Genomic DNA, 25,594 nt, shown 5'->3' with positions numbered 1-25,594 from the left:
CGTGGGGCGACGAGGGCGGCGGCGGCGGCGGCGAGAACCAAGCCTGCGTGAGGAAGTCACCAACGTCAGGTCGCGAGTCTAACCCACCCGCCACCCCAATCCCCCTAACCCCCCCTCTACCCCCCCTCTACCCCCCCTTTACCCCCCCCCCCCCCCCCACAAGCTCGCAAGCCTTGTGCCGTGTATTCAGAGCACCGCGTGAGTACACGGGCTGACTGCAGCGGAGTACAGCCGAGTAGGAGTCCACTCTCGAGCTCGTCGGACGCACACAGATCTGACTCCGCATCTAGAGAGAGCCACACCGGGTCGGCGTCAAAGAGGGCGGCGACGTGGCCGAGGCCGAGCCACCGCCACTGCCCGCCGATCTGTGAGTCAGACTCTGGGCGGGACGGGTCCGCGGCTAAGTGCCTCGCCTGCGGGACACGTGTCGGAAACGTGTCACCGAAATGCCCCTCTCTGCGAGCTGCTGACAGATCGTGTCCGTCGCCTGCGGGACACGTCGGGGAGATGTCACACGCACATCGGGACACGGCAACCTCGCCCGCCGCGTCGGGTGTCACCGACGCGGCCAGGAAGAGGTACGCCGCTAGGTAGCCGAGCTCGAGCGGCAGCAGCAGCAGGAGGCGGCGCAGCGGCGGGCGCCACCAGGCGCGCCACCAAGCCGCCGACGAGACGAGAGCGGCCGTGAGCGCGAGCGAGAGCGCGCGCGTGCACTGCAGCGCGGCGTGGCTCACGCGCCATGCAGTGACCTGAGCGCGGGACACGCCGAGGACGTGTCACGGACGTGTCCAACCTGAGGCGGCCCACGCGCGGCGCCGACCTGCCCCTCCCCGCTCACGAAGAGGATGGCCGCCGCGAGCAGGAGGAGCGGGAACGCGACCACCTTGCCCACGTTGAGCGTCGCAGAGAGCTGCAGCAGCTGCTGCGCGCTCGGAGCGTACGCCGACACCTACGCGGTCGTGGCGCGCGCGTAGAGAATGCGTGACGCCTGCATCAGTGCGGCGCGGCGCCCGACGCCAGCACGAGCGACGAGCCCGCCGCCGGCAGCACGCCAAAGGTGAAGCCAAACTCCTGCGCGCTCCGGTCGCCGCCGAGGGCAGCGACGGTCCCCTTGATGATGGCAGGCAGTACGAGCGACTTGAGCAGCGCCAGCGCGAGGGGGAGCCACGCCGAGTCGAGCCGCGCCAGCTGTGAGAAGGAGCCGACGCTAGCCGTGCCGGCGAGGAAAAAGACGCCCGGCGCGAACGCGCCCGCGAGCAGGCTGACGACGTCGTCCAGGAAGAAGGGCAGCGGCGCGCCCTTGAGGCGGCCGAAGGCGGCGTTGTACGCCACCGCAGTGACTAGCGCCTGCACGAGCCGTCGGCTGTCTGGGAGCTGTCCCGGGGCGGTCTCGGAAGTGTCTACGAAAGGTCGCGCTGCAGCCACACTTTAATTCATCTGATTCGACTCCACGCGAGCGCCTGCACGAGCCGGTTGCGCTGCAGCCCGCGCACCACGCAGCCGACGATGGCGGCCGTCGCCTCGGGCGGTGTGCCAGCCCTCGCGGCGTCGCGTCGCGCCACGCCGACGCCGAGGAGGATGAAGGCGAGCACCTGTCCACGGGCCGGCGGCGTGAAGAGGCGCTGCCGACGCCCGCCGGAGGGGGGACGGAGGGTGGCGGCATTGAACAGCATCATCTGGACGCTCGAGAGGAGGAAGAGGAGGGACACTTGCTCGGGCGGGAATAGGGCGCCCATCACGGGCAGCCCGAGCCCGAGCTCGTCGCCGTTGGTCGTCAGGATCGCAAACATGCCGCCGTTGATCTCGCTCTCGCCGGGCGGGACGAGGGCGCCTCGCCGCGCCACCTGCCCCATCACAATTGACGCCGCGACCATGCAGAGCTTGCCGACCAGCGTGCCGACGAGGAGCGACAGGTCGACCGCCCCAAAGTCGAGCGCAGCCACCGCGCGAAAGAGGATGGCTGGCAGCGAGACGCCGCCGATGAAGGCGCCGACGCCCGCTTCGGCGGAGGCCGGGAACATGCGAGTCACCTTCATGTAGCCTCCGACCAGCTGCAGGAGGACCGTGGAGAGCAGCACCCTCCCGAGCGCGAAGATCACTGAGGCCGTGCCAGAGGCGGCGGCCGTCTCGGGCGCGTCGGCCGCGTCGTCAGACGACATGGAGCGTCGTTGCACACACACCAGCTGGTTGCATAGCCGCAGGGCTCGCACTTTCTTTTTTGGCACTTCTTTGGTGTTAGTTTCAGTTTACAGGTAGATTGTTATATTACAGTGGGTTGCGGGCATTAAGAAAACAGGATTGCGCGGCACGCCGCCGTTTCTAAGCCTTTCCTCACCCCTCACCCACCCCATGCGGTGGTTTCTTCCGGCCGGCACTCAAGCCAGAGCCGGCCCGAGACGGCTACCGCAATCTCATGTAGGGTCCCCCTATCGGGGTTATGAGGGTTTACGAGGTGTGAACGTGAACAGAGTAGCCATGCGTGCCGCTGTCGATCGTTACGGCACGCATGGGGGGGCTCCCGGACGTAGATCTATGATCCTAGCCCCCCCAATAAGTGCAGCGCTGTCGCGGCGCCGAGAACCCCCAAAACTCGCGAGACCTCGATACTAAAAACTGTAGGTCGTCTGTAACTTTGCGAGGGGCTCCGACCTTGGTTGGCGCGCCCCGTGGATTCGGCACCTTCGACCTTCCTTCCTTGGCGCTGGGGTACTTTTAGGCCAGATTTCGAGGTGTGTCGAGCTCCCTGTCCCTCGCGTCGCCGCGGGTGTCCCCTGTCGCAGCTCATAACGTGTCGCGGCCGCCCTCTGGCCGTCCAACAACAAACAGGTCCGCTGCACGAAGGCACGGCCTCTCAGGCAGGTGCGCGCAACGCCCAAACCCCTCCCTGCCCGCGAGACGCCAAACAGCCCTGTTGTGCACCATAAAATGCCGAGGGCCGATGCACCCAGCGGCGTGTACCCCACGCAGCTCGACCACACACACACCACCGGACGGCCTCTCTCTCGCGTGCACTCGTAGGGCAGGTCGCCGCGCAAGTTCGATGCGAGCTGATGTGGCGGCCAGCCTGCGCCGCTGGCCGGCATTTTTCTTCTTTCCCGCGGAGCAGCCAACATTACAGTTGTACCAGGGAAGCGCGCCACCTGTTCAGAGCAAAGAAAGGGAAAATACCTGTTCCCTTCACGTCCAACGCGGCGCGCACCATATTGGTGGTCGTTCAGGGCGGCGGCGCGCACAGCGCCCGCACAGTCCGCACACGCACACACACACACACACACACACACACACACACACACACACACACACACACACACACACACACACACACACACACACACACACACACACACACACACACACACACACACACACACACACACACACACACACACACACACACACACACACACACACACACACACACACACACACATCTGCATGCACGATTTAATGGCGCGGAGTGCCCCCGTCCACTCGGCGGGATCGCAGCTGCCTCTGCGCGTCCTGGAGATGTACCAAATCGTCGCCGCCGGAGACGACTCGACGCCGCTGAGATCGGAGATCAAGCTCTGACAGGTCGCACGTCGCTCCTTTGACGCCGACGTGACTCACCCGTGCAGATCACATCAGGACACGGTCTCGACGCGCTCGGTACGACGCCTGCGACCCGTCTCGGCTCAGGTGGCACGACGCTCATCGCGCCCGCCAGCGCTGCCGTGCAGGTTGCCACGACGAGGTCGAGAACGCTTCATACGCTCGCCGAGCCTTCCTTTCCATCCCATTAGGCAGCCTGGGAATGGTGGCGGTCAGAGGCAAAGCCTACGAGGGGTGGTGGAACCACATGTCACGGCTACTGCCGGCTCGACCCCACGATAGCCTCCGAAGGCTGACTTTGCGGCACCATCATCGGACGATGTCGACGAGTTGGGTCGCTCTCGCGGTAGCCAGATGACCTCTCATACTAGGAGCATCGGCCATGGCCGCAGGGAGCGCGGGGGAGGGCGCTGGAAGCAACACGGAGCTCCGTTGGAGACGTTTTCAAGATTAGCGTGTCAGAGTGAAATGGCACTAGCCTGAGATCGGAGATCAAGCTCTGACAGGGCGCACGTCGCTCCTTTGACGCCGACGTGACTCACCCGTGCAGAGCACATCAGGACACGGTCTCGTCGCGCTCGGTACGACGCCTGCACCCGTCGGGTCAGGTGGCACGACGCTCATCGCGCCCGCCAGCGCTGCCGTGCAGGCTGCCACGTCGACAAGGTCGAGCACGCTTCTATACGCTCGCCCAGCCTTCCTTTCCATCCCATTAGGCAGTCTGGGAACGGTGGCGATCAGAGGCTAGAGGCCTATGAGGGGTGGTGGAACCACATGTCACGGCCACCGCCGGCTACTAAAGCCGTACGTAGAGCCTAAAGTCGTACAGACAGCCTCCGGACACCGTTCCATCTGTGATCTGACTTTGAGGCACCATCATCGGACGATGTCGACGAGTTGGGTCGCTCTCGCGGTAGCCAGATGACCTCTGTCCTCTCATAATACTAGGTGAAGTAGGATCATCGGCCATGTGGGATGTGGCCGCAGCGCGCAGGGTCCAGGGACCAGGGTCCAGCTCCACCTCGCCTGGGAGCGCGGGGCCGGGGGAGCGGGAGGGCGCTTGGGAGTTGGGAGCAACACGGAGCTCCGTTGAACGTTTTCAAGAACAAGATTAGCGTGGGTCAGGGAACTCAGGGTAAAAATTGGAACTAGCCACAGCGTCACAATCAACTCAACGCGCCGCGCTCCGCCACACCGAGAGGCTTGGTGTCTTCCTCAGTACGTTGGGGGCGCGCCGGGCCGCTTGCTTGCTGAGCGCAGGGGGCGAGAGACGAAGGCGGCGAGGGCGTGGCGTGGGTTCCCCGCCCGCGGGGAGAAAGAAGCAATCTCACGCAGGCCTTGCGGGCACCACATCTCGGCCTTATCGGCCTCCTCGCAACATAAGAGGGGGGGGGGGGGGGGCTAAAACCGGGAGGGGGGCAGCAAAGGGCCGCAAGTGTACAGGCAGTGTGCAGGTGAGGAGGGCCAGAGAGACGTCAGGAACGCCCCGCGGACGCCTCCCGGTCCACAGCCAGGAGTGGCTGGCCTAGCGACCAGCGCTCACTTCTTGCCGTTGCCGAAGATGGCGCTGAACTTGGCGGCCGTGGCGGCGAGCTGGTCGCTCATCTTGGGGCCGGTCTTGGTTTCCGCCAGCTTGCGGCGCCCCCCCCCAGAAACCTCGATGTCGGGGGGTTCCGGCGGCGAGCTTCCGTCGCACGGCTTGAACTGGTTCGAGAACGGGCTGCACCACTCGGTGTACCCAGCCGGGCCCGACCACGCCGCGCCCTTGAAGGGCCAGGAGTCGTAGCCGGGTCCGTAGGGAATCATGGGCGGCTCGCCGGCCGTGGCGTTGCCCCGGGTTGGGTAGCCCTGCGGGAAGACTGCGGCACAGGAGGGAGAGGTGGTGTGAGGTGGGGTTTAGTCCAAATGCACAGGGGTTTGGGGGGGGGGGGGGGGCGAGGCGCACAGCAGTCGGAGCATGGCTGGCAACCGACGGCGGCGACTCCTTCGGGGTCGCCCCAGCCTAGGCGGAACAAGAGGAGTCTGTGAGTGTGGGCAGGGACGGAGGGGGAGGAGGAGGAGTCGCACCGTAGTGATCGGTGTTGCCGTCGCCCCAGCCGAGGATGGCGCCCGCGTAATCGTCGGAGCACGCGAGGATCTCAGTGGGGAACGAGGTCGTGTTGGGGAACGAGGCCCCAATCCACGGGTTCTCGGAGTAGCAGAGGTAGGGCGAGACTCCCTCAGGGCAGGGGCCTGGTCCGTAGACGGTGATCATCTCGCCCGGTCGCTCGGCGCAAGCCTCACTGCAGGCCCCAAAGCCGGTTGGGTTAATCCAGGCCTCGGAGGCTTCCAACGTGGGCATGTAGTCAAAGATTGCGCGCGGCGTGAACTCCGTGTACGGAAGGCCGCTGCGGTTCTGCATGCACTCCGACGGGTAGCCATCCGGAAAGACTGCGACGGAGAGGGGAGGGGGGTTGAGGCGCGTGTGCGCTTGCGTGCGCGCGCGGGCGTGCGGGGCACAGCAGTCGCAGCGCTCGGGCACTGGGGGGGAGGGGGGAGGGGGGCGAAGGCGCACAGCACTCGTGGCAAGCCGCACAGCCCACCGACTCGCGGCAAATCTCGCTCCACCAGCCGTAGCGGTCGGCGCCGACGCCGCCGCAAAGCGCCCCCGGGAAGCCGCCTGCTGGTCCGTCCCCTGGTGCACTCGCGCAACCGGTAGTGTAGGTGATGCCGGCAGTGAGATTGAAGGCTTCGGCGATGGCTGCGAGGACGGGGTTGTGAGCGAGCGACATGAAGAGGTCTACGTAGGTGACGCCACTTCCAGGCGCGGCGGTGGTGATGGTGTTCATGGTGAACTCGGCGGTGCAGTAGGGGCCGCAAGGCGTGTCTGGTCCGAAATTTCCGGCCCACGATTCTTGGCCTATGGATCAGGAACGCGAGCCCCCTCTTAGGCATGCGCGCCATCCAGCAGCTGCGGGGGTCCGTGCAGCACACCGGCGGGCGAAAAATGCACACCGATGCCGGGGAAAGCATCCGTCTGGGGGCCCAGCGCCGTGCAGCCGGGGTCGGGCATCGAGGAGAATCCCGCCGCCTTGCCGGCGAGGAGCGCGAGGAGGACGCGGTACATCATCGGAGAAATCTGCGCGGGGCGGGGCGGCGGGGGAGTGAGAATAGTGTCTCGAGCAGCGGCGGGGGCGGGGGCGGCAACGGGGGCGAGGGGGCTGGAGGCGGGGTCGAGGCGGCTGTAGGCGAAGACGCGTTAGGCTTGCCCGGCGGTTTGGAGGCATAAGCTTGGGACGGGGGGGCGCGGCCGCGCGAGCGTCGGTGAGGCGTCGGTGATGGGGCGGCGGGGTTTGATTTGGGGGGTCGGAGTGGGAGCTCGCCCGGTGCGGTGGGCGAGTGCACGCGGCTGGGCGGAGAGCGGGGCGTGCCGCGATGGGCGGCGATGCCTTCTGATGGCCGTGCTCTTGAGAGCTCGCCGTGTTCTTGCCTGCTGTTTTGCGATATCATTGCCTAACCCCCTCTGCGTAAGGGTTTTCTTCTTCACGCCGGTGCTTCGCTCGAGCGTGTCGTCGTCATCTGTCTCGCGTCCACCCATACCTCGTTGGTGTCCAGTCCGAGCCTGACTGTTCTTCAGACTTCACATGTTTCTCGACGATCTAAACAAAAACACAAAATCCTTTTCTCTCCGAGTGGAGGGGGCGTCCTGCAGTTAAGGGGAAACCCGGTACGCGGGGCTAACCCTCGGAGACCCGTGTTTACTTTAAGGCCCTTGCCCTGCGAACGCGCACCCCCGGGGCTAGGGCTTTCTTGCCCGCAACCCGATCCCGATCATCCGGCCCGCTGGGTGCGCTTCTGAGCTCCCCGGCCCTGGATTGGCCTAAGCACAATATTCTCGAATATCTCCGAGAATATAGATGGTCCCGCGCACTTTCGTATTCGAGAATATTCTCGAGAATATAGATGCCCCGGCGCGGCTTTTTCTCAAGAATCTACGAGTTTTCTTCAGCCCTTGACCTTGGTTGACCTCGAGTCTCAAGATATTCTTGAATATTCTCGACGTTACATCGCGGCGTCTAGAATGGTCTTGACTACAGCTTCTCGAAGCAGCTCTTTTGCCCCCTCAACATTAGGTTTTGGGTCGATGCAGACGGGAATCTTTAAGTTTTGGACGTTCCTGAGCGGTTTGGGAGCACAAACCTCCACTTTAGAGCGATTTTTGGCGTCCGCTGATCTCTCGCGTGCTGAAAATATTCTCAATATTCGAGAATATTCTCGAGAATATAGATGGTCTGGCGAGAATATAAGCAAAAGAATATAGATAGTACTTGGCGAGAAAAGCGTGCTTAGGCTAAGCCCTGGATGTGAGGCTAATGACTGCACTCCAAGTGCTCCAAGTGCTCTCGGACGATCTAGGATCCTGTGCCACAGCACCTTTGGCTTTGCTTGCCGCTGGTCGTCGCAGAGCTACAGCAAAACCGCGGTGATGGGATGCCCCAGTCCTGTGGCTACGCCGCTGGCTGGGCTCATCAATCAACCAATTTATTTATTTGGCGTCCGGAGCAAACAAATCGTACCACCCGGTGTGTTTGGAAAAGAAAGAAAGCAAACAGACAACTGGTGTTTGGAGCACTTGGAGTTGTTTTCCGCTGAATGCTTTTGTCGTACCACATCGTACCACCCGGTGTTTGGCGCGCTCGGACTCCGCGGTTAAATACTTTTGAGCGCGGCCCGGGCGAACGCGACAAGCAGCCGTGCCCAGGGCATCGTCTTCCTCGACCTGCCGTACGAGGAGAATGAGGAGGCGAAGAAGCTCGGCGCCGACTTTGGACTGAAGCTCTCGGATCAAATGTGGGAGGATGGCCAGCCGCTCAAGCGCAAAAAGTGGTTCGTAAAAGAGGGAATGGAGTTGGAGCCGCAGCCGTGGCCGCAGCCCCAACTCTTGCTGCTCTTCTTAGTGTCGGGTAGTGACCAGGGGTGAGGGGACGGATTGAAGATCCCTCACACCAAGATCGTGCAGGGCGGGGACACATGTCCCTAAATCCCATCTCGTCTCAGAGTTTGACCGTTTTATTTATTTATTCGCCTCGGCATCACTCGAAGCCGCGAGCTCGGATGCGGCCACAAGAGCGGCCTGCTTGGCACGCAGCTGCGTAATCGTCGGCCCGCGTGCGCGGCTCTTCACGGCCTGTGCCGGCGAGTTGGCGTTCACGCGCTGAATCATCATCGTCATGGCTGCTGTCTCGCTCGCTCGTGCGTCCTTGGAACTTGTGCCCGCCTCCTTCTCCTATGAGCTCGTATGCCACGTCGCCGCCTGTGTTTGGGTTTCTATGTTTGCGATTTGGAATTTGGTATTTGTCCAACTCTTTGTTTATTTATTTACATACATATAGAAATTACCCTGCGACCGCCTGGGTATTTTGTCGATTTCCTTGAGCACTTGAGCACTTGATAGGGTCGATTCCGCGTGGTACGGGACCCCTCGACCGTCTCGCCCTCCCTAAATTGACGAGCGCCCCAAAAAGCAATGAAAAAGAAAGAAAGAATTTTAGAGAGAAGAAAACAGACAACCCAAGGGAGGGATGGGAGGACGGTAAAAGCAATGACTGGGAGCACTTCGGGCGCTTCGTTTTCTTTTTGCTCGTCAATTTAGCATAGCGCCCGGGGCAATGTACAGCGATCGCCACCTCGCTGGCCTCTCCGCAAGGCCTCCTTGGATCCTGCTTGAGCACTTGAGCACTGGATAGGGTCGATTCCGCATGGTACGGGACCCCTCGATCGTCTCGCCCTCCCTCACTGGTGTGTTCATTGGGGGGGGTCATAACAAACACGGTACAGGATCGAGGTGCACGCTGCCGAGGCAGTGTCGTCCCCCCTCTCCCCGACGGCGATGGCGGTGTGACCGATCGAGCTACAAGAGGAGCTTGTTCAGCAGGATCCGGGATTAGTCTGATGCACTGCCTCACTGGGTCTGAGATCACCGAGACGCCTCCCATCACCGTCTCGGGTTTGCGTGGGATCGAACCACTCCGGGATGGGCAAGCCCATCGTTCTCATTGAGAGCTGTGCCTTCCTATCACCTGTGAGAGACAGTGGAGAGGGTGTGCGCCACATCAGCCGGAGCGGGCGGTGAGGGGGGGGGGGGGGGGCTCATCCATTCAGGCTCAGCATACAAAGCAACTTCAAGACATACTACACCCACAGCCGAAAAAGCAACTTCAAGACGTACTACGCACGCGCGCAAAACACGTGGCACACTCGGTTAGTCCAGCCCGTGCCCCCCCCCCCCCCCCCCTTCGAGACCAGTGCAGACCGCAGCCCCATTACTCGCGGCCGGTCTCCCTCTGGTTGCGCGGCCGCTTGCGTTTGTTTAGGATCCTGCTGAACAAGTTCCTCTTGTAGCTCGATCGGTCACACCGCCATCGCCGTCGGGGAGAGGGGGGACGACACTGCTTTGGCAGCGTGCACCTCGATACTGTACCGTGTTTGTTATGACCCCCCCCAATGAACACACCAGTGAGGGAGGGCGAGACAGACGATCGAGGGGTCCCGTACCATGCGGAATCGACCCTATCCAGTGCTCAAGTGCTCAAGGCCTCCCCGACCGCGTCGAACTCATCGACGCGGGCTCTCTCGGCTACGGGACCGGCCCCAGCTTCGGCCGAGGGCTGACAAGCTGCCGAGCCCAAATCACTGTGGCCGCCGTGATTTCTGGTTAGTGCCAGTGCGAGCCAGTCCCGTGCCCAGTCCTGTGCCCAGTGTCGTGCGAGGGAGTTTTGTTGTAAAATTCTGGTTTTCAAAAATCTGCATCAGAAGAAAAACCGCTGCGGATAAGGCCGCCGCAAAGCGGCTCAAGCTCACGCCAGAGCCGCCGCCAGTGCAGTGAGGCCGCCGCTGATCAATTCGGCTCCGAGACGCCTAGCAGCCGCTTAGTGTCAACTCGGCTCCGAGACGCCAAACAATGGCATGATCGCTCCTCCCACGCTGGAGCGCTCCGAGTCCGACACAAGATTCCTCCGGCTCGCACAAAACTTGAACCAGGCGCGAAAGGAGGGAGCGAAGGTGCAGGCGCGCGCCAGCCTCTCCTTCTTTTTCGCCGGCCTCGCCCTCTTTTTTGTGGCGATTGTCTTCGACATCGTCCTCATCTCCGGCGGTCTGATCGGCGTGCCGTACAAAGCCGCCAATTTTGCTCAGCCCTTTTGGCTGAGCGGCATCCTCATTGCGCTCCTTGGTTTACTGCCCTCGTACCAAAAGAGCCAGATCGTCGTCGCTGGCATTATGGCGATCTCGGCACCGCTTGGCGCCTTCGCCTTCACCTACACCCTGGACCCTCCGCTATCCGTTGTCTGCGCTGCGGATTACACATCAGCGACTGCTGATGGCTGTGCCATGCAAGTTTACTCAACTGTCGCGTACGCGGTCACGGGTATCACCTGCTCCGCCTTGGTGCTGCCCGCGGTGCGCAGGCGCGACGGCACGTGGGCGATGCAGCCTAGTGTCCGACTGCGTCGCCTTTGGGCGGCGGCGCGGCTGATTTGTCTCTTGTTTGCAGCCAACACCTTGCCGCTGGGCGTGGTGGCGCTCGTCGAGGGCGTCGACTATCTCGGCGCCGCGGCCAACCTCTTCGCCGGCTCGTGCGCGCTGCTCCTCCTGCTCGCCTTCCGCCCGTCGAGCCGGCGGCGGATGCACGCCCTCCTCTTCGAGCACCTCCACTTCGACGACCAGTCGCGCGCTGCAGCTATGGTGGCCAGCATGACCGGCGGCATCACTGCCGAGGCCGCGCTCCAGTCGGCGAGCCTGAACTTTCGCGTCGTCGACTTCTCCGAGCTTCGCGCGGACGACTTTGCCAGCAGCCAGACCCACGGAGGACCAGCGACGGCGTGCAGGGGGGCGCGCACGAGGCGCGTGGCGCTCGGGGAGTGCGATGCCTTCGTCTCGCACTCGTGGTCCGACGACGGCGACGCCAAGTTCTGCGCTCTGCGCACGTGGGCCGAAGCATTCACGGCCAGATTCGGCCGCACGCCGCTGCTGTGGGTGGACAAGTTCTCGCTCAACCAGGGCAATCTCTCGCAGGGCCTCGCCTCGCTTCCCGTCAACCTCGCCGGCTGTGCACGTCTTGTGTGCCTCCTCGGCCCGACGTACCTCGACCGGCTGTGGACTCTGCTCGAGCTCCTGACCTTCACGCGCATGGGAGCCGACCACTCCGCCCTCGTCGTGCTGCCCATCGGGCGCGGCGTCCCGGCGGCAGGCGCGGAGGACACGGCGGGTCTCGAGGCAGATCAGGGGGGGCGCGGCGCGAAGGCCGAGGTGATCGAGAAGGTCAAGGCTTTCGCGCTGCGCGACGCCACGTGCTTCGACCACGCCGAGCGCGACCATCTGCTCGAGGTGATCGCCTCCGGCTGCGGCAGCCACTTGGCCTTTGAGCGCATGCTGCGCGCGGTGCTCATGCCCGCCCTCACCGGCTCTGTCCGCCCGACGGTGGGCGTCCGCCGCCTCTCGGGGGACTTCGCCCAAGCCATCAGAACCTACTTTACGCAATCACGCCGGCCGTCCGCCACCAGATCGCCGCCCACGTGAAAGGTATGTGCGAGTGTATTGTAGACCATGTTGCCCACGTTACGTCACAGAACTACACGAACACGTAGTCGCACATGTGCCTGCCCTCAACAACTCCCCGCGCCCGCGGTGCCGGGGCGCGGGCGGGCGGCCGTTACCGGTTACGTGCCGCCGCACGCCGCATTATGATCGCCGATCATTCTCTGGTAGAACGGGTACGCAGGAGAAACCCCTCCCCAGACAAAACACAAGGGAGAGGTGGGTGGGTCACAGAAAGACGCCTCTCTCTCTCTCTCTCTCTCTCTCTCTCTCTCTCTCCCTCCCCCCCCTTCTCTCTCTCTCTCAATCTTAACCCTTTTCATACCGCGGCCTCCCGGATCTTGCGCCTGTAAAAGTAGTTGTGCTCCGCGTCTGGCAGCATGTCCCTCTCCGCGAGCAAGCGCTCCGGGTAGGTGAAGCGGGCTGCCTCCTTTGAGAGCGTGCAGCCACCGTCGACCCAACGGCACAGCTTTCCGTCCATGAAGTTGTCGCGAAGGCAGGACCATATCGTCTCCTCACACTGGCACTCGTTCCAAGTCCGGTGCCGGTGGGCGCTGGTGCTCGCGCACTCTTTACACTCGGCCACGTCGATGAACGGGCCAGAGAAGGGGAAGTCGACCGCCTTGCTCCAGAAGTTGACGGTGGCATTGCAGTACTCGGAGCGGTGGCAGCCACGCCAGGGCTCAAAGTAGCCCCTGTTGAGCTCGTCGAGCCGGCGGCGCATCCCGACGCTGATGGCCGCCTCCACGTCCCCGCCGGCTCCTGGATCGTTCAGGTCGCGGTGCTCAGTCGGATCGTCCGAAATGCGGAAGAGGCACCCCAACTTTGTTCCCTCCGAGCAGTCCTTTGGCAACGTACCCCTTCCCCCAAAGGGGGCGGGGTTCCATGGGCGGCAGTCCGTTGGGAACCACGAACTTCTGTTGCCCCCGATCCCAATGGGACAGGAAGCGTTTGGGTATTCGGGACCCATGTGCATGTCGAAAGACGTCATGCCACTGATCAGCTTGTACCAGGCTGGATCGTCTTCACCGCCTTTGCGCGCCAGTAGTGCCTGCGTTGACAGCTGGAGCTCCCATCGCGCCTCCGGGCACGATGTCGGGAAGGCGATGGAAGGCCAGAGGTTGACCGAGCTCACGGGCTGCACGCCAACGGAGTCATCCGTCGGGTCGACGCCTGCGAGGTAGCTGAGCGTGGAGTACCAGTCGGCGACGTGCGACACCACGCTCGAGACGCGCCCCGCCCCCTTCCTCAGAACAGTCCGCTGCACAAAGCCGCCTGAGATAAAGGCTGGCACGCGGAAGCCTCCATCAAAGTCGCCGCCTTTGCCACCCCGGAGCGGATAGTTATTGGCACCCGCAGTCGTGCCTATCGCGCCACCGTTGTCGTTGGTGTAGATGATCAGTGTGTCCTGCCACATGCCTTTCTGCCCGAGCGCCGATACGAGGCGGCCAACCTGCTCGTCGAATATGTGCACCATCCCCAGGTGCGCGATCCGCTCTGGCAATGCACATTGGCCGTACCGAAGGCCATGCAGGAGGGTCTGACCGAGCTTGCGGTTGATCATGCAGGTGCCGTCTTTATCCTTGCAACCCGGGTTGTGGTCGCACCAGGCCGCTGCAACGGAGTCGAAGGTCTCATCTGGAAGCTCGAGATGAGTGTGCGCGGCGCGGCTCCAAAAAAACAGTGCGAGCGGCGTGAGAGCGTCGTGCTGCTCGATGATTTCCACGGCGCGATCCATGAAGAGAACCTCCTCATAGCCGCTCTGGTCGGGGTCCGAGAAGAAGTCCTCCCTTGGCCGGTCCCCATCGGGGTAGTCGTCGTAAATCGCGAGGTACCGTTCGTATGCCCAGTACGCTTGCTGGCCAGATGCAGTGTCGCTGCTCGAGCCGTTGAACAGGTCGATCGCGTACGGTGCCTTTGGACCCCAGTCGTCCGGGCACAGTGGGTGGCCTGGGCCGGCCGTGTCTCGCGGCGTGTCAAACTTGTAAGCCCCATTTGAATGCGAGTAGAAGCCGAAGAAGGTGTCAAAACCACGAGATGTTGCAGCGTGGGACTGCGTTGCCACGCCGAGGCCGTCGGCCTTGCCGACCAAGTGTGTCTTGTAACCAGCCGCCTTGAGCTTGTGCCCAACTGTGGTGACGTTCAAGGGCAAGCCCTCATAGCCCCACGATGCGTTCGTCCCTCCGTCCCAGGTGTCAAGGTCTCCCAGCAGCACGCCCATCTGCGTCGGCAGCCGCCCACTCAGAATGGACTGCCGCGACGGCGTACAGGTGAAGTAGGCGTAGTGGCGTTCGAGGAGCACCCCCGAGCGAGCGAGAGTGTCGAGATGGGGAGTGTAGTTGGTCCAGGTACCTTCAAAGGAGTCGTACGTGCCTGGGATTGTGGCGGCAGCATGCCGAGCGGAAAAGCCGACGTTGTTGTGGCCGACGTCATCCGTGAGAAGCATGACGACGTGAGGCCTCTCTCCGGCACCCGGTGCTGCTCGCGCGCAATTGACAACTGCCGCAGCTCGCGCGCAGTGGAGGAGGAGCAGGAGCATGGCGCCGCCACGCATCGGAGATGATGCGCAAGGGCGAAGTGAAAGTGAGACGGGATGCTCGGCAAGGGCCAGGCAAAAGTGAGCTGTTCGCCGATAACGATTGATTGGGGTAGGGACCCTAACTCGTGATAGGCCACTAGTTTCCCGCAGGAGACTCACGGAGATCCTCTCCTCTCCTACCTCTTCTTCTGCCTCTGCGTCCTTCACGGACTCTCCGTGGACATCTTTTACTTCATCTTTTACGGAAGTTTGAACTTCCGTACGTGTCGGGCGCTCCCGCCCGCTCGCTGCTCTGATGAGCGCGGCTTCCGCTGCTCTCTCCTGCTCACCTGGCCATGACGCCGCTCCTCGTCCTTGGCCGCGCCAGGCTCTCCTTCCTACTGCGCCAGCCCTTCGGCTGCACCAGTTCTTTCTTCTCCCCACCCACCCTATCCGCTATCCTGCCTACTCTCTGGCTTTGGGGTGTGGTTCTCTCTATCTGGTCCGAGGTGCGATCCCTTACGGCGCCGCGGGCGGCTACAGGACGTTGAGGTCCCCTCCGTACCTGTAGCAACCCAAGCCGTTTGAGTCCCAACCCTCCGCCTTCAGTGGCAGGATCCCAGGGGATGTCAGGGATACTGCGTAGCCCTTCCTGGTAGAGGCGCGCGCGATTCCGTGACTCTCCTTTTACGCGCCAATGTACCCTCACCGAAGGTGCATAGGAGTGAATCCGAGTGAAACTAGTGATGGCGAGAAGAATTTTACAACAAAACTCCCTCGCAGGCGAGAAGAAAATAAAAGAAACCTGCGCTCAGCTTGCGCTCCTGTACAAAGATCGCACGGGCGGCGGGCGGGGACCTGTTCCTTTTTATCCATCGTTTTTTATTTATTTACTAGATGAGTTTGTGTTGTTGAGATCTGATGGTTCTCTGGTAGGACGGGAACGAGATGATAGTAGGGAGTAGAAGAAAGCAAAGAGGAGCCCTGCGCACGCACGACTCCGCAGGAGAAACCCCTCCCGCCCGTGCTTGCGCAGCGCAGCCTCCCTCCTGATGGACGCCCCAAGAGTGAACCTAATAACTCTCAGCGACAGCATCCCAACTGCTTATCGCAGGCAAGTTCGTGCTTCAGAACCGCCTTAGCCATGGGGGAGAGGTGCTCTTTGTACGCAGCCGGTGTTCGTCTGCGGTGCGAAAGCCTGAGGGCACTCGATCCAAAGTACGATGCGTTGCTTGCATTCGCAACGAGCACCGCAAGCATCTTTGGGAGTAGTGCCGCTGAATTCTCAATGACGCCCAGGAAGGCATACTGCGGAAGCATTCTCTGCACCGGCGCCATTTTTATTACATTCCGCGGACCGCGCGTGCGCGCGCGCGCGCCGCTCTGCGCTCTAACCGGTTGTCTCGCGTCGGTGGTGGCTTTTTTGCGCTTCGGCGGCGCTGCATGTAAACGGGGTGTTGAACCGTAAACGGGGTGTTGAACAAGGCATGTCAGTCACTTATACACACACATACAAACACTCTAAAGTGTGCATGTGTCGCGCAAACGTCTCTGTGGGTTGTTCAGTGTCCTGCACCGCGCCCTCACTCCGTGGGCTGCCTTACACGTACCGCCCGTCCTTGAAGACCTTGTTGCTCTTCTTGCGCCTCCCCCCCGCCTGCGCCTCTGCCTTGCGCTTGCGCTCCGCCGCCTCCTCCTGCCACTTGTCGTGGTCAAAGTAGTGCGCCATCATCCGCTCGCCCCCGGTCCGCGCGAGGCCCTTGAAGTCCCAGTAGTTGTCCCCCGCGCGGTGCGCCGCCTCGAACCGGCCCGTCGCGCCGTTGAAGTGCCCCTCCACCGAGTACTCCTCAAACGCCGGCCGCTGCAGCGGCGCTGTGCCCCCCGCCGCACCGGCACCGCCGTCGGCGGCCGCCGCGCCGCCGCCGCCTACGTCCAGACCACACGCCCCGCCGGTGACCAGGGCTCTGCTTGGGCACTACTAGGGACCTACTGGGCACTACAGGGACTGGGACTACTAGGGCCTACTAGGGGCCGCCGCGCGCCGAGCAGCGGCACGCTGCTGATCGGCCGCGCCGCCTCCTTCGCCTCAGAGACGTGGCGCACCTTCGTCTCTGGCGGAAGCATCGCCGCCGCGCGCCACCGCTGCATCGCCGCGGCCGTGAACGGGCCTGCAGTGTGGGTACGCCAGCCTCGGGGCGGGGATGTGGTCATGTGCAGAGTGTCTAGAGCGCGCGCGTGAGTACGAGGGGCTACGAGCACAGTGAATGCGGCGGAAGACGGTCGAAAACAGCGGAGTCCGTGTCCTCTCGAGCGCTGGCTGGAGCACACGAATACGTCCGCTTCTAGGGTGAGCGGTGCCCTGCTCGGCGCCCGTATCTCCCCACATCTCGCCCGCATCTCCCCTACTCTCGCTTCTAGGGTGAAGCGTGCCCTGCTCGGCGCCCGTCACGTCCACGTAGAGCCACATCGGCACCTCGCCGCCTCTGTCGAGCGACGGGAGCACCGGCGGCGGCGCGGGGAGGGCGCGCGGCGCGGCGAGCGCCGCCGCGAAGGGCTCCGTCTCGCGGAGTGGCGTGAAGGACCCACCGGCGTGTGCCGCGGCGGCCTGAGGGAAGAGAAGGCCAGCTTCTCGACACGACTCGAGCCAGCTTCTCGAGCCCACGTCCAGCGAGAGGCCCGGTGCGCGTGGGTGAGATGTGTGTGTGTGTGAGCGTGTGTGTGTGTGTGTGTGTGTGTGTGTGTGTGTGCGTGTGTGTGTGTGTGCGTGCGTGCGTGTGTGTGTGCGCGCGTGTGCGGCTGCCTCGTTTGGGTCCGAGAGGAGGACCGAGCGGCGGACCATGCGCGACGCCTTGATGTGGCCCGCCTTGAGCCAGCCGAGCAGCTTCTCCGCGGAGAAGGGGCCCTGCACGCGCCCGCGGTCGTCCCAGTACTCCCACAGCGATGACGCCTCGTGCGCGCTCAGGCCACCTCGCGGCTCCTCCCCCCCGCCGCCCGCCCCCGCCGCCTCTCCCGCCGCCGCTGCCGCCGTGTCGCCACCCGGCGGCGGCGGCGCGGGCGGCGGCGCGGGAAGCGGCGCGGGAAGCGGCGCGGGAAGCGGCGGCGCGTCATCATCCCTCACGACGTACGGCGCCAGCTCTGGCCACTGCTCCATCGGCCGCCTCTCCGCCTTGTCGCGCGGTGCGCCGTGCGGCAGCCGGAAGACTGGCCGGCTCGCCTCGAGCAAGCCTCGCGAGAGCCACGAGCGGAGCTTCGCGGTCGTGTACGGCCCTTGCTCGCCGCCGCCGTCGTCGAGGTACACCCAGCTCGGCCCGTCCCCCTCCCGCGCACCTCTGCCGGCGGCGGGCGGCGCCGAACTAGCCGTGTCGGCCGCCGCGGCCGCCGGGGCGGCACTTGGCGGCGTGGCCGCGGGGAGGAGCGCGTCGGCCGCAGCGAGGGGCAGCGGCTGGTTGGCGCGCAGGTTGCGCTGCACCTGCTGCCGAGCCCTGCGCAAGGCTTCAGCAGGGGGCAGCGCCGCCGCTGCCGCCGCCGCCTCCGCCGCCGCCGCCGCCTCCGCCGCCTCCGCCGCCGAGGCAGCGGCCGACGCGGGCACAGATGTGGGCACGGCAGCCGAAGTTGCTGCTGCCGCTGTTGCCGCTGCTGTTGTTGCTGCTGCTGCGGCGGAGGCGGCGGCGGCGGCGGCGGCGGCTGCAATGGCGGCGGCGGGCGCATCGCCGGAGGCCTCGGGCATGACCGCGGCAGCCGCCACCTCAGCCCCTCCCGCCGCCGCCTCCAGCTCCGCCGGTGCTGCGCTTGCTTTGGCATCTCCTGCCTCCACCTCCACCGCCTCCGCCGTTGCCGTCCCCTCCGCCGCCTCTGCCGCCTCCGCCGCCTCCGCCTCCGCCTCCGCCTCCGCCGCCGCCTCCGCCGCCTCCGCCGCCGCCTCCGCCGCCGCCTCCGCCTTCGCCCTACGCAGCGCCTCCTCTTCCTCTCGGCTGAGCGACGCCTCGCTCCCCTTGCTCGGCGGCGGAGGAGCGATCAGGTCCTCCTCCCAGTCCTCCGGCACGACGCTGAGGAACTCCGCGTACCGTCCGAGCGGCTGCATCTCGGCGGCGTCTGTGCCAGCGGGCCCGCCGCGCCGCGTCGGCTGCAAGTACCCCTCGCGGATCCAGCCTTGCAGCTCGGACGTGCTGAAAGGGCCCTGCACGCCGCCGCGGTCGTCCTCGTACACCCACTCTAGCCCGTCCTCATCCTAAGGTGGGGTCGGGTCAGGTACACTTCTCGACACACGCACATGGTGGTGGTGGTGGGGCAAGGGCCATGCAGCCATGGCGACTCCACGTTCTAAGAGACAAGAGTCCCACGGCATTCAAAGTGCACGGGCCGGTGCGCGTGTGTGTGTGCGTGTGTGTGTGTGTGTGCGTGTGTGTGTGCGTGCGTGCGTGCTTGCGTGCGTGTGTGTGTGTGTGTGTGTGTGTGTGTGTGTGTGGGTGCGTGTGTGTGTGTGTGCGTGCGTGTGTGTGTGCGTGCGTGCGTGCGTGCGTGTGTGTGTGTGTGTGTGTGTGTGTGTGTGTGTGTGTGTGCCTGTGTGTGCCTGTGTGTGCCTGTGTGTGCCTGTGCCTGTGTGTGTGTGTGTGTGTGTGTGTGTGTGTGTGTGTGTGTGTGTGTGTGTGTGTGTGTGTGTGTATTGTGTGTGAATATCCTCACACCAAGATTGTGCCATCTACAGTCCTCATCCTCGAACTCGGGCGGCGCCAACTCCTCGTTGTCCTCCTCGCCCCCCTCACGCGGCGACTCCCCCGCGCCCGCCCCACCCTCTCCGCCGCCGCCGCCGCCGCCGCCGCCGCCGCCGCCGCGCGTGGCCTCCGCCTCCGCGCCCGCAGCCGCCGCAGGCCGCTTCGGCCGGCGGCGGGCCAGCTCGGCCTCCTCGGCGATCTCTGGCCACGAGCCAAGGTCGAGGAAGGCGCCGCGTCGGCCGCGCCGCACGAGCCGCACCGGCCCGAGCAGCCCCTGCCGCACGAGCGAGCGAATCTGCGCCGTCGAAAGAGGGCCTCTCTCCTCGCCGACGTCGTCTTGGTAAAACCACTCGACCTCCGCCGCGCTCACGCCGCCCGGCAGGACCTCGTCCTCCTCCGCGGCACGCTCCGCAGCAGCGCGCGCCGCATGGCTGTCGACGCGCGTCCCAGCCGCGTCCGCTTGCCGCTTGAGCAGCGCGCCCAGCCGCTGGAAGCGCATCGCGCCAGAGGCGAGTCGCGCGAGAACGTCGTGGCTCACAAGCCCGTCGTGGATCATCGCGTGGACCTGCTCCTCCGAGTACGGGCCCTGCTCCGCGCCCTCCTCGTCGACGACGTAGAACTGCATTCCGGACGAGGGCACCGACGGGTTCCAACTCTTTGCGGGGTATGGTTCTTGCCCAAAGGTGAAAAGAGTGAGAAAGAAAGAACACTGACCCAGGAAAGAAAGAAAGAAAGAAAACGGACAACCCAAGGGAGGGATGGGAGGACGGCACGCCGCCACCACACAGGGATTTCTTGCATTTTTGCTCCCGGCTGAGGGAGCAAGCAAGCCCACTCAACCCCAAGTACTCACCATTCTTACAGTGGTGTAGCTTGTGCAGAGGCTGCAGCCTCTGCTGGGGCGGAACGCGCGGGGTTTTCGGCGCGATGCCCTCGGCGAGTACACGCTACTGCTGTGCCGCACGCTCTCCTGCGCGCGCGTGACGTGTGGGACGCGTGCGCTGCGCTCAAACGTCGCGATTTGGCGATAGGCGCTCGAGCCGGCGCACAGCGGGCGGGTGCGCCGCGCAGGGGGGGTCGGAGGGGTGCGAGAGGGAACGTGGGTCGGGCGCGCACCGGCTGGCTCCGGGAGCGGCCGTCACGTCGAGGAGTGGGGCTGTCGGCGGCTCGAGCGCCGAGGCGAGCCGCTCTGCTGCGCCGCCGACAGCCCCTCTTCCGAGCCGGCGCGTGGAGGCGAGCCGCGGCCGGTGTCGCTGGTGCGGGGGCGGCGAGGGTTCATCGGCCGGCAGCGAGAGCGACCTCATGAATCGCGCCACCAAGACCGCGCGGCACGTACGCGCACTTGCCGGCCTCGAGGCGCGCTCTCCTTGCGCGGCATGCCCTGTGTGTGTCAGCGCTTCGCCTCGGAGCCGCTCGACTGTACGAGAGTCGGGCTCCGGCCCTCGGTACCACGGCAGCGACGGCGTGCTCCCTTCCGGCCGCGACAGGCGCGAGGCGGGTGGCGGTGCGGCGGCTGCTGATGCTGCTGCCGCGCAGAGCTGTCGTGCACCCGAGAAGTGGCACACAGCTCGAAGGCGGCGTCGGCGACCGCCGCGCTGGCTCTCTCTCCTCGGCAGACGCCGCGTCGCGTCTCGGCGGCGGCAGCTGCTTCGCCGCGAGAGTAGCGAGGCGACGCACGCGCCTCCGCTCTGCGGCAGCAGCCTCTAGCGAACGCGCCGGCATAGCGCCGGGCCGGGCGAGGGCGAGCCGAGAAACACGTTGTGACGGCCCTCGTGTGAATCGCTTATCCGGCGCTCGAGGAAATAACACGGTTCGGGCTTCAAGTTACTTCGAAACCTGTAACGGCGAAAGAAAACGGAGGAAAACGCGAGAAAAGAGAAGGGCCATTGCTCAAACTCTCTCTGAGAAGAATAGGTGTGCTGCGCTGTAGCGGCGACAGGCGACGGCAAAAATGCAAGCCCCGCCCCTGGCCACTGTTTAAGGAGAGGTGTGTGATGCGCTAGCCGTCGCCCACCCTTGGGCGTCCGCCTCTTCCTATCTCTCTTCGCAGTCTCTCACCGATTCTCGCTGCAACCTTCATGCCACCTCGCGGTCGTCCCACTCTCGTCGTTCTTTCCCTTCTCGCTTCTTCTTCATTCTGTCGCGTCGCTCTCCTCTGCCTCGTTCTGCGACGCCGCCGCCGCCTGCCGGTCCCTTGTTCTCGCTGCTTCTTTCGCCTTTCGGCGCAGCTCCGTCCTCCTCGCTGCATATCCTGGCCCCTCGAGTCTATCGAGTTCCAACTCTTTGACACAGCGGCAAAAGAGGTATTTTCTTCTCAATATAAACAAGGCTGTAGACAGCGCCGGCTGTCTGAAGTGGCCCGAGTGTGGGAGAACGGGTGACCTGGGCGGGCCTCGATCTTTGGGTGTATAATACGGCTGCGAGTTGCAATGAGTCTTCGTGTGTGTAATACGTCTATGAGTTGCTATGAGTCTTTGTGTGTGTAATACGTCTACGAGTTGCTATGACAGCAGCGTTTGACTATCTGAGCCCCCCCCCCCCGCCCCCCCCCTCAATCCCCCCCCCCCCTCGTCCTCCCTTTCCTCCTCTTCCCTTCCGTCCCAGATACAGCCAACCCCTCTCCCGCTATCCCCTGCAGGTGCAGGGGAGAAACACAGTGAAAATTGATGGGCTTGCCCATCCCGGAGTGGTTCGATCCCACGCAAACCCGAGACGGTGACGGGTGTTGTCTCGATGATCTCAGGCCCAGTGAGGTAGTGCGTCAGACTATCCCGGATCCTGCTGAACAAGCTCCTCTTGTAGCTCGATCGGTCACACCGCCATCGCCGTCGGCGGACTCGGGCCCGGTGCTTCGACGCAGCACAGTGTGCTTCGTGGTAGCATGAACTCAGAACGGCCCCCCGAGAGCGCCTCTTCGACGCCCACGGGTCCCGGGGGGTCGGAGGGGTTGCGAGAGGGCCCCGGCTATTTTTTGTTTGAATCCCGGAGGCCGTTAGAACATGAATTGACGTTCCACGTGCCCGTCCACAGCCACGGACAACATGCTAGCCCAGCAGGCCGCTCCCACCGCCGCCCGCGGCGGAGGCAAGGCGGCAAAGGGTGGCAAGGGCGGCGGCAAGGGCGGTGGCAAGGGTGGTGGCCGTGGCGCACCAGACCCGCTTTGCGCCGCCGCCCTCAACGCCCGATACTCGGTTAGAGCCGGCGGAGCGACGGCGGCAAAGGTGCGGCCGCCGGCGACCTCACACGGTGTCGAGCGCCGTAGAGACGGCCCCGAGAGCCGCCACCAGGTGTGCCACGACCGCGGCCGCGAGGCTCGTGGCGATGGATGCGCCAGACCCGCTTTGCGCCGCCGCCCTCAACGCCCGATACTCGGTCAGAGCCGGCGGAGCGACGGCGGCGGAGACACGGAGTTGCGGCCGCCGGCGACCTCACACGGCGTCGAGCGCCGTAGAGACGGCCTCGAGAGCCGCCACCAGGTGTGCCACGACCGCGGCCGCGAGGCTCGTGGCGATGGATGCGCCAGACCCGCTTTGCGCCGCCGCCCTCAACGCCCGATACTCGATCAGAGCCGGCGGAGCGACGGCGGCAGAGTTGCGGCCGCCGGCGACCTTCCCCTCGACCACGCCGCCGACCCGTCGACAAGCACGCGTGGACTGCCATCGAGAAGAAGGAGAAGGAGGGCGGCGCATCCGGAGCCCGCGGGCGCGGCGTGGGCGGGCGCGGGCGCGGGCGGGCGCGCGGGAACCCCGCCAGCGGAGGCGACAATGCCTCTGGCGGCTCTGCAGGCGGCACGCGGCGCGCCCCTCGCCGGTCTCCCGCACGCTCCTGAGGGCCGAGAGGGCCGAGAGGCGGGGTCGGTGACCCGGGGGCATGGGCGGTGCGGCCCGCGCCGCGCGCGGGCGCGTGGCAGCCCGTGAGTGCCGAGATCGGGTCTGTGCTTCGACGTAGCATGGGCCCCCGGAGGCCCATCTACAGCAGCGGCGAAGTGAGCGTGTTTGTGGTGTTGGTGTGACGTCTGAGCTTGGATCTGTGACTAAAGCCGCTTACCACTGATGGATCCCCACCCGAATAACACACAGTGAGCGCCCCAGCGCTTCACTACGCCCTCTGCGCGAAATCGCTAGTGGTGCTTTGTGGCAGCACATTGTGCTTTGTGGCAGCACGGGTGCGGTGCCCGAGACCGTCGGGGAGAGGGGGGACGACACTGCCTCGGCAGCGTGCACCTCGATCCTGTACCGTGTTTGTTATGACCCCCCCCAATGAACACACCAGTGAGGGAGGGCGAGACGATCGAGGGGTCCCGTACCACGCGGAATCGACCCTATCCAGTGCTCAAGTGCTCAAAGGCTGTGAAGGTGCCCCCCTGGACAATGCTCCTCCGACGTTTGTCGCTGCCGTCGCTGCGCTGCCGTGTGGGAGCGCCGGCGCTCGGGCGGGCCGGGCCATCGTCGCTCCGCTCGCTCTCGTCCGCCGTGCCGCTCGCGCCGCCGCCGCTCGCGCACGCGCCGCCGACCGAGCTGGGGCCGCTCGCGCTCAACAGGATACGGGACAACTACGGCGCGAGGCTCAAGAAGACGCGCGTCGGGCGCGGCGTCGGGTCGGGGCGCGGGCGGAAGAGCGGCCGCGGCATGAAGGGCATGGCGGCGCGCGCGGGCAACAAGGGCTTCCTCCTGCAGAGCGGAGGCCAGACGAGCGACGTGAAGCGGATCCCGAAGCGCGGCTTCTACCGGCTGAAGCGGGAGTACCTCGGCGTCAACCTGCAGGACCTCCAATCGTGGGTCCTCTCGGGCCGCCTCGACCGGCCGGCCGCCGACGCGCCCATCACCGTCAAGACGCTCTTCGACAACCGCCTCATCACGCTGCGCGCGGCGAGAGGTAGCCGAGACACGGCCGAGATACGGCCGAAGGACGGGGGAGTTATGGCCGATATGTGGACGTGCGATCTGCTTCTCGCACGGCTCCGACGCTACAGCGAGCGACCCAGTCCGCCAATTCATGATGACCACCCCGAACCCCTTCCCGACAGCCCCCGCCACCCACCGCCGCCTCCCGGCGCAAGGGCGCCGCCTCGCTGACAGCCACCGCCACCGCCCCCTCCAGCCTGGCGACCCAAGAGACGCCTCCTCCGCCCCCACCTCCTCCGACTCCGCCTCCTCCGCCACTGCTCCCTCCGCCGCCGCCTCCTCCGCCCCTGCTTCCTCCGCCGCCGCCTCCCTCGCTGCCGCCTCGTGTGACCTCGCTGCCGCCTCCGCTCGCTAGGGCGTCTCCGGGATCAAGCTGCTCGGCCGGGGCGGCGGGCAGCTGCAGGTGCCACTGCACGTCGAGGCGCAACAGCTCTCGGCCCCCGCTATCCAGGCGAGTGCCGCAGCACGTCCACGACACGTCCACGACACGTCCACGACACGTCCACGACACGGCACGTCCATGACACGACACCGTGCCACGTCCATGGCAGGCGCACGCACGCACGCACGCACGCACCCACCCACCCACACACACACACACACACATACACACACACACGCACGCACGCACGCACACACACACACACACGCACACGCACACTCACACTCCCGCCACACACACACACACACACACACACACACACACACACACGCACACTCACACTCACACTCACACTCCCGCCACACACCGCATTCAGGCCGTCGAGGCGGCAGGCGGCTCAGTCACCGCTGTCTACTACTCGCCCCTCGCGCTGCGCGGACTGCTCAAGCCCGAGGCCGCTGTCGCCCCCCTCCGCCAACCCCTCCCCCACCCAGCCCGCCACCACCGTCGCCTCCGCTGCCTTCTCCGCCTCCTCCGAGCCCCGCCACCCAGCTCCCCCAGCCTTATCGCCAACCGCCCTATGCACCAAGACCTGCGCAGCCTCCTCCGAGGACTCAACCGCAAAGTCCAAGCGAGGAAGTACACCTCTGCCTACTCTGGGGCTGTCGGGTCCAAAGCGACGCCTGAGGTACCTCGGCGAGAAGACGAATCGTCAACGTCTATCCGAATGGGAGAGTAAGTGGAAGAGGATGAGAGCCGTGCAAGCCTTACGCGACATGACAGCGAGGTGATTTCCCCGCCACAAACAAAATGGTAGCACCCACGGCTTCTTCAGGTGGAATAAGCGCTTCGCTCGCGCGGGTCGTCCTTCTTGCTCCTACTTTGGGGCCCGGCTGGTCGGCCCTCCCACCAG

The 25,594-nt window shown here is 64.9% G+C and overlaps 6 protein-coding genes across 6 annotated transcripts in view; 2 read left to right on the top strand and 4 right to left on the bottom strand.

Moving 5' to 3' along the window:
* Nucleotides 1-310: 310 nt before the first annotated feature.
* EMIHUDRAFT_451867 (hypothetical protein) lies at nt 311-2,159 on the bottom strand (the record flags this gene model as incomplete). The annotated part of the gene is made up of 6 exons (XM_005766502.1): nt 311-424; nt 499-749; nt 821-949; nt 1,024-1,347; nt 1,467-1,592; nt 1,710-2,159. 6 exons carry the CDS (start codon nt 2,157-2,159, stop codon nt 373-375), a joined length of 1,332 nt encoding a protein of 443 aa, XP_005766559.1. The 3' UTR covers nt 311-372.
* Nucleotides 2,160-10,536: 8,377 nt separating this feature from the next.
* EMIHUDRAFT_212142 (hypothetical protein) lies at nt 10,537-12,147 on the top strand (the record flags this gene model as incomplete). Its single annotated transcript, XM_005766501.1, has 1 exon — nt 10,537-12,147. The coding sequence occupies one exon, from the start codon at nt 10,537-10,539 to the stop codon at nt 12,145-12,147; it is 1,611 nt and encodes a 536-aa protein (XP_005766558.1).
* A 561-nt stretch (nt 12,148-12,708) lies between these two features.
* EMIHUDRAFT_356772 (hypothetical protein) lies at nt 12,709-13,155 on the bottom strand (the record flags this gene model as incomplete). The annotated part of the gene is given in 2 exon segments (XM_005766500.1): nt 12,709-12,738; nt 12,758-13,155. A coding segment is annotated over 1 exon segment (378 nt), but the record flags the coding sequence as incomplete, so codon positions are not given.
* Nucleotides 13,156-16,124: 2,969 nt separating this feature from the next.
* On the bottom strand, nt 16,125-18,406 carry EMIHUDRAFT_436994 (hypothetical protein). The gene is made up of 4 exons (XM_005766499.1): nt 17,484-18,406; nt 17,090-17,288; nt 16,699-16,851; nt 16,125-16,609 (listed from the first exon to the last, which is right to left on the bottom strand). The coding sequence occupies exons 1-4, from the start codon at nt 17,832-17,834 to the stop codon at nt 16,284-16,286; spliced, it is 1,029 nt and encodes a 342-aa protein (XP_005766556.1). The 5' UTR covers nt 17,835-18,406; the 3' UTR covers nt 16,125-16,283.
* A 1,828-nt stretch (nt 18,407-20,234) lies between these two features.
* Nucleotides 20,235-21,371, bottom strand: EMIHUDRAFT_356765 (hypothetical protein). Its single transcript, XM_005766498.1, has 2 exons — nt 21,310-21,371; nt 20,235-21,239 (listed from the first exon to the last, which is right to left on the bottom strand). Exon 2 carries the CDS (start codon nt 20,697-20,699, stop codon nt 20,403-20,405), a length of 297 nt encoding a protein of 98 aa, XP_005766555.1. The 5' UTR covers nt 20,700-21,239; nt 21,310-21,371; the 3' UTR covers nt 20,235-20,402.
* A 2,394-nt stretch (nt 21,372-23,765) lies between these two features.
* Nucleotides 23,766-25,594, top strand: part of EMIHUDRAFT_103590 (hypothetical protein) — a gene marked incomplete at both ends in the record, with an annotated part of 2,790 nt that continues 961 nt past the window's right edge. The window contains 2 exons of the mRNA XM_005766497.1: nt 23,766-24,221; nt 24,655-24,754. Coding sequence (XP_005766554.1) covers nt 23,766-24,221; nt 24,655-24,754 — 556 coding nt within the window. The remainder of the gene's footprint in view (nt 24,222-24,654; nt 24,755-25,594) is intronic.

This window comes from Emiliania huxleyi, assembly GCF_000372725.1.
Source record: "Emiliania huxleyi CCMP1516 unplaced genomic scaffold EMIHUscaffold_51, whole genome shotgun sequence".
Lineage (NCBI taxonomy): Eukaryota > Haptophyta > Isochrysidales > Noelaerhabdaceae > Emiliania > Emiliania huxleyi.
This window is presented reverse-complemented; position numbering and strand designations above follow the sequence as displayed.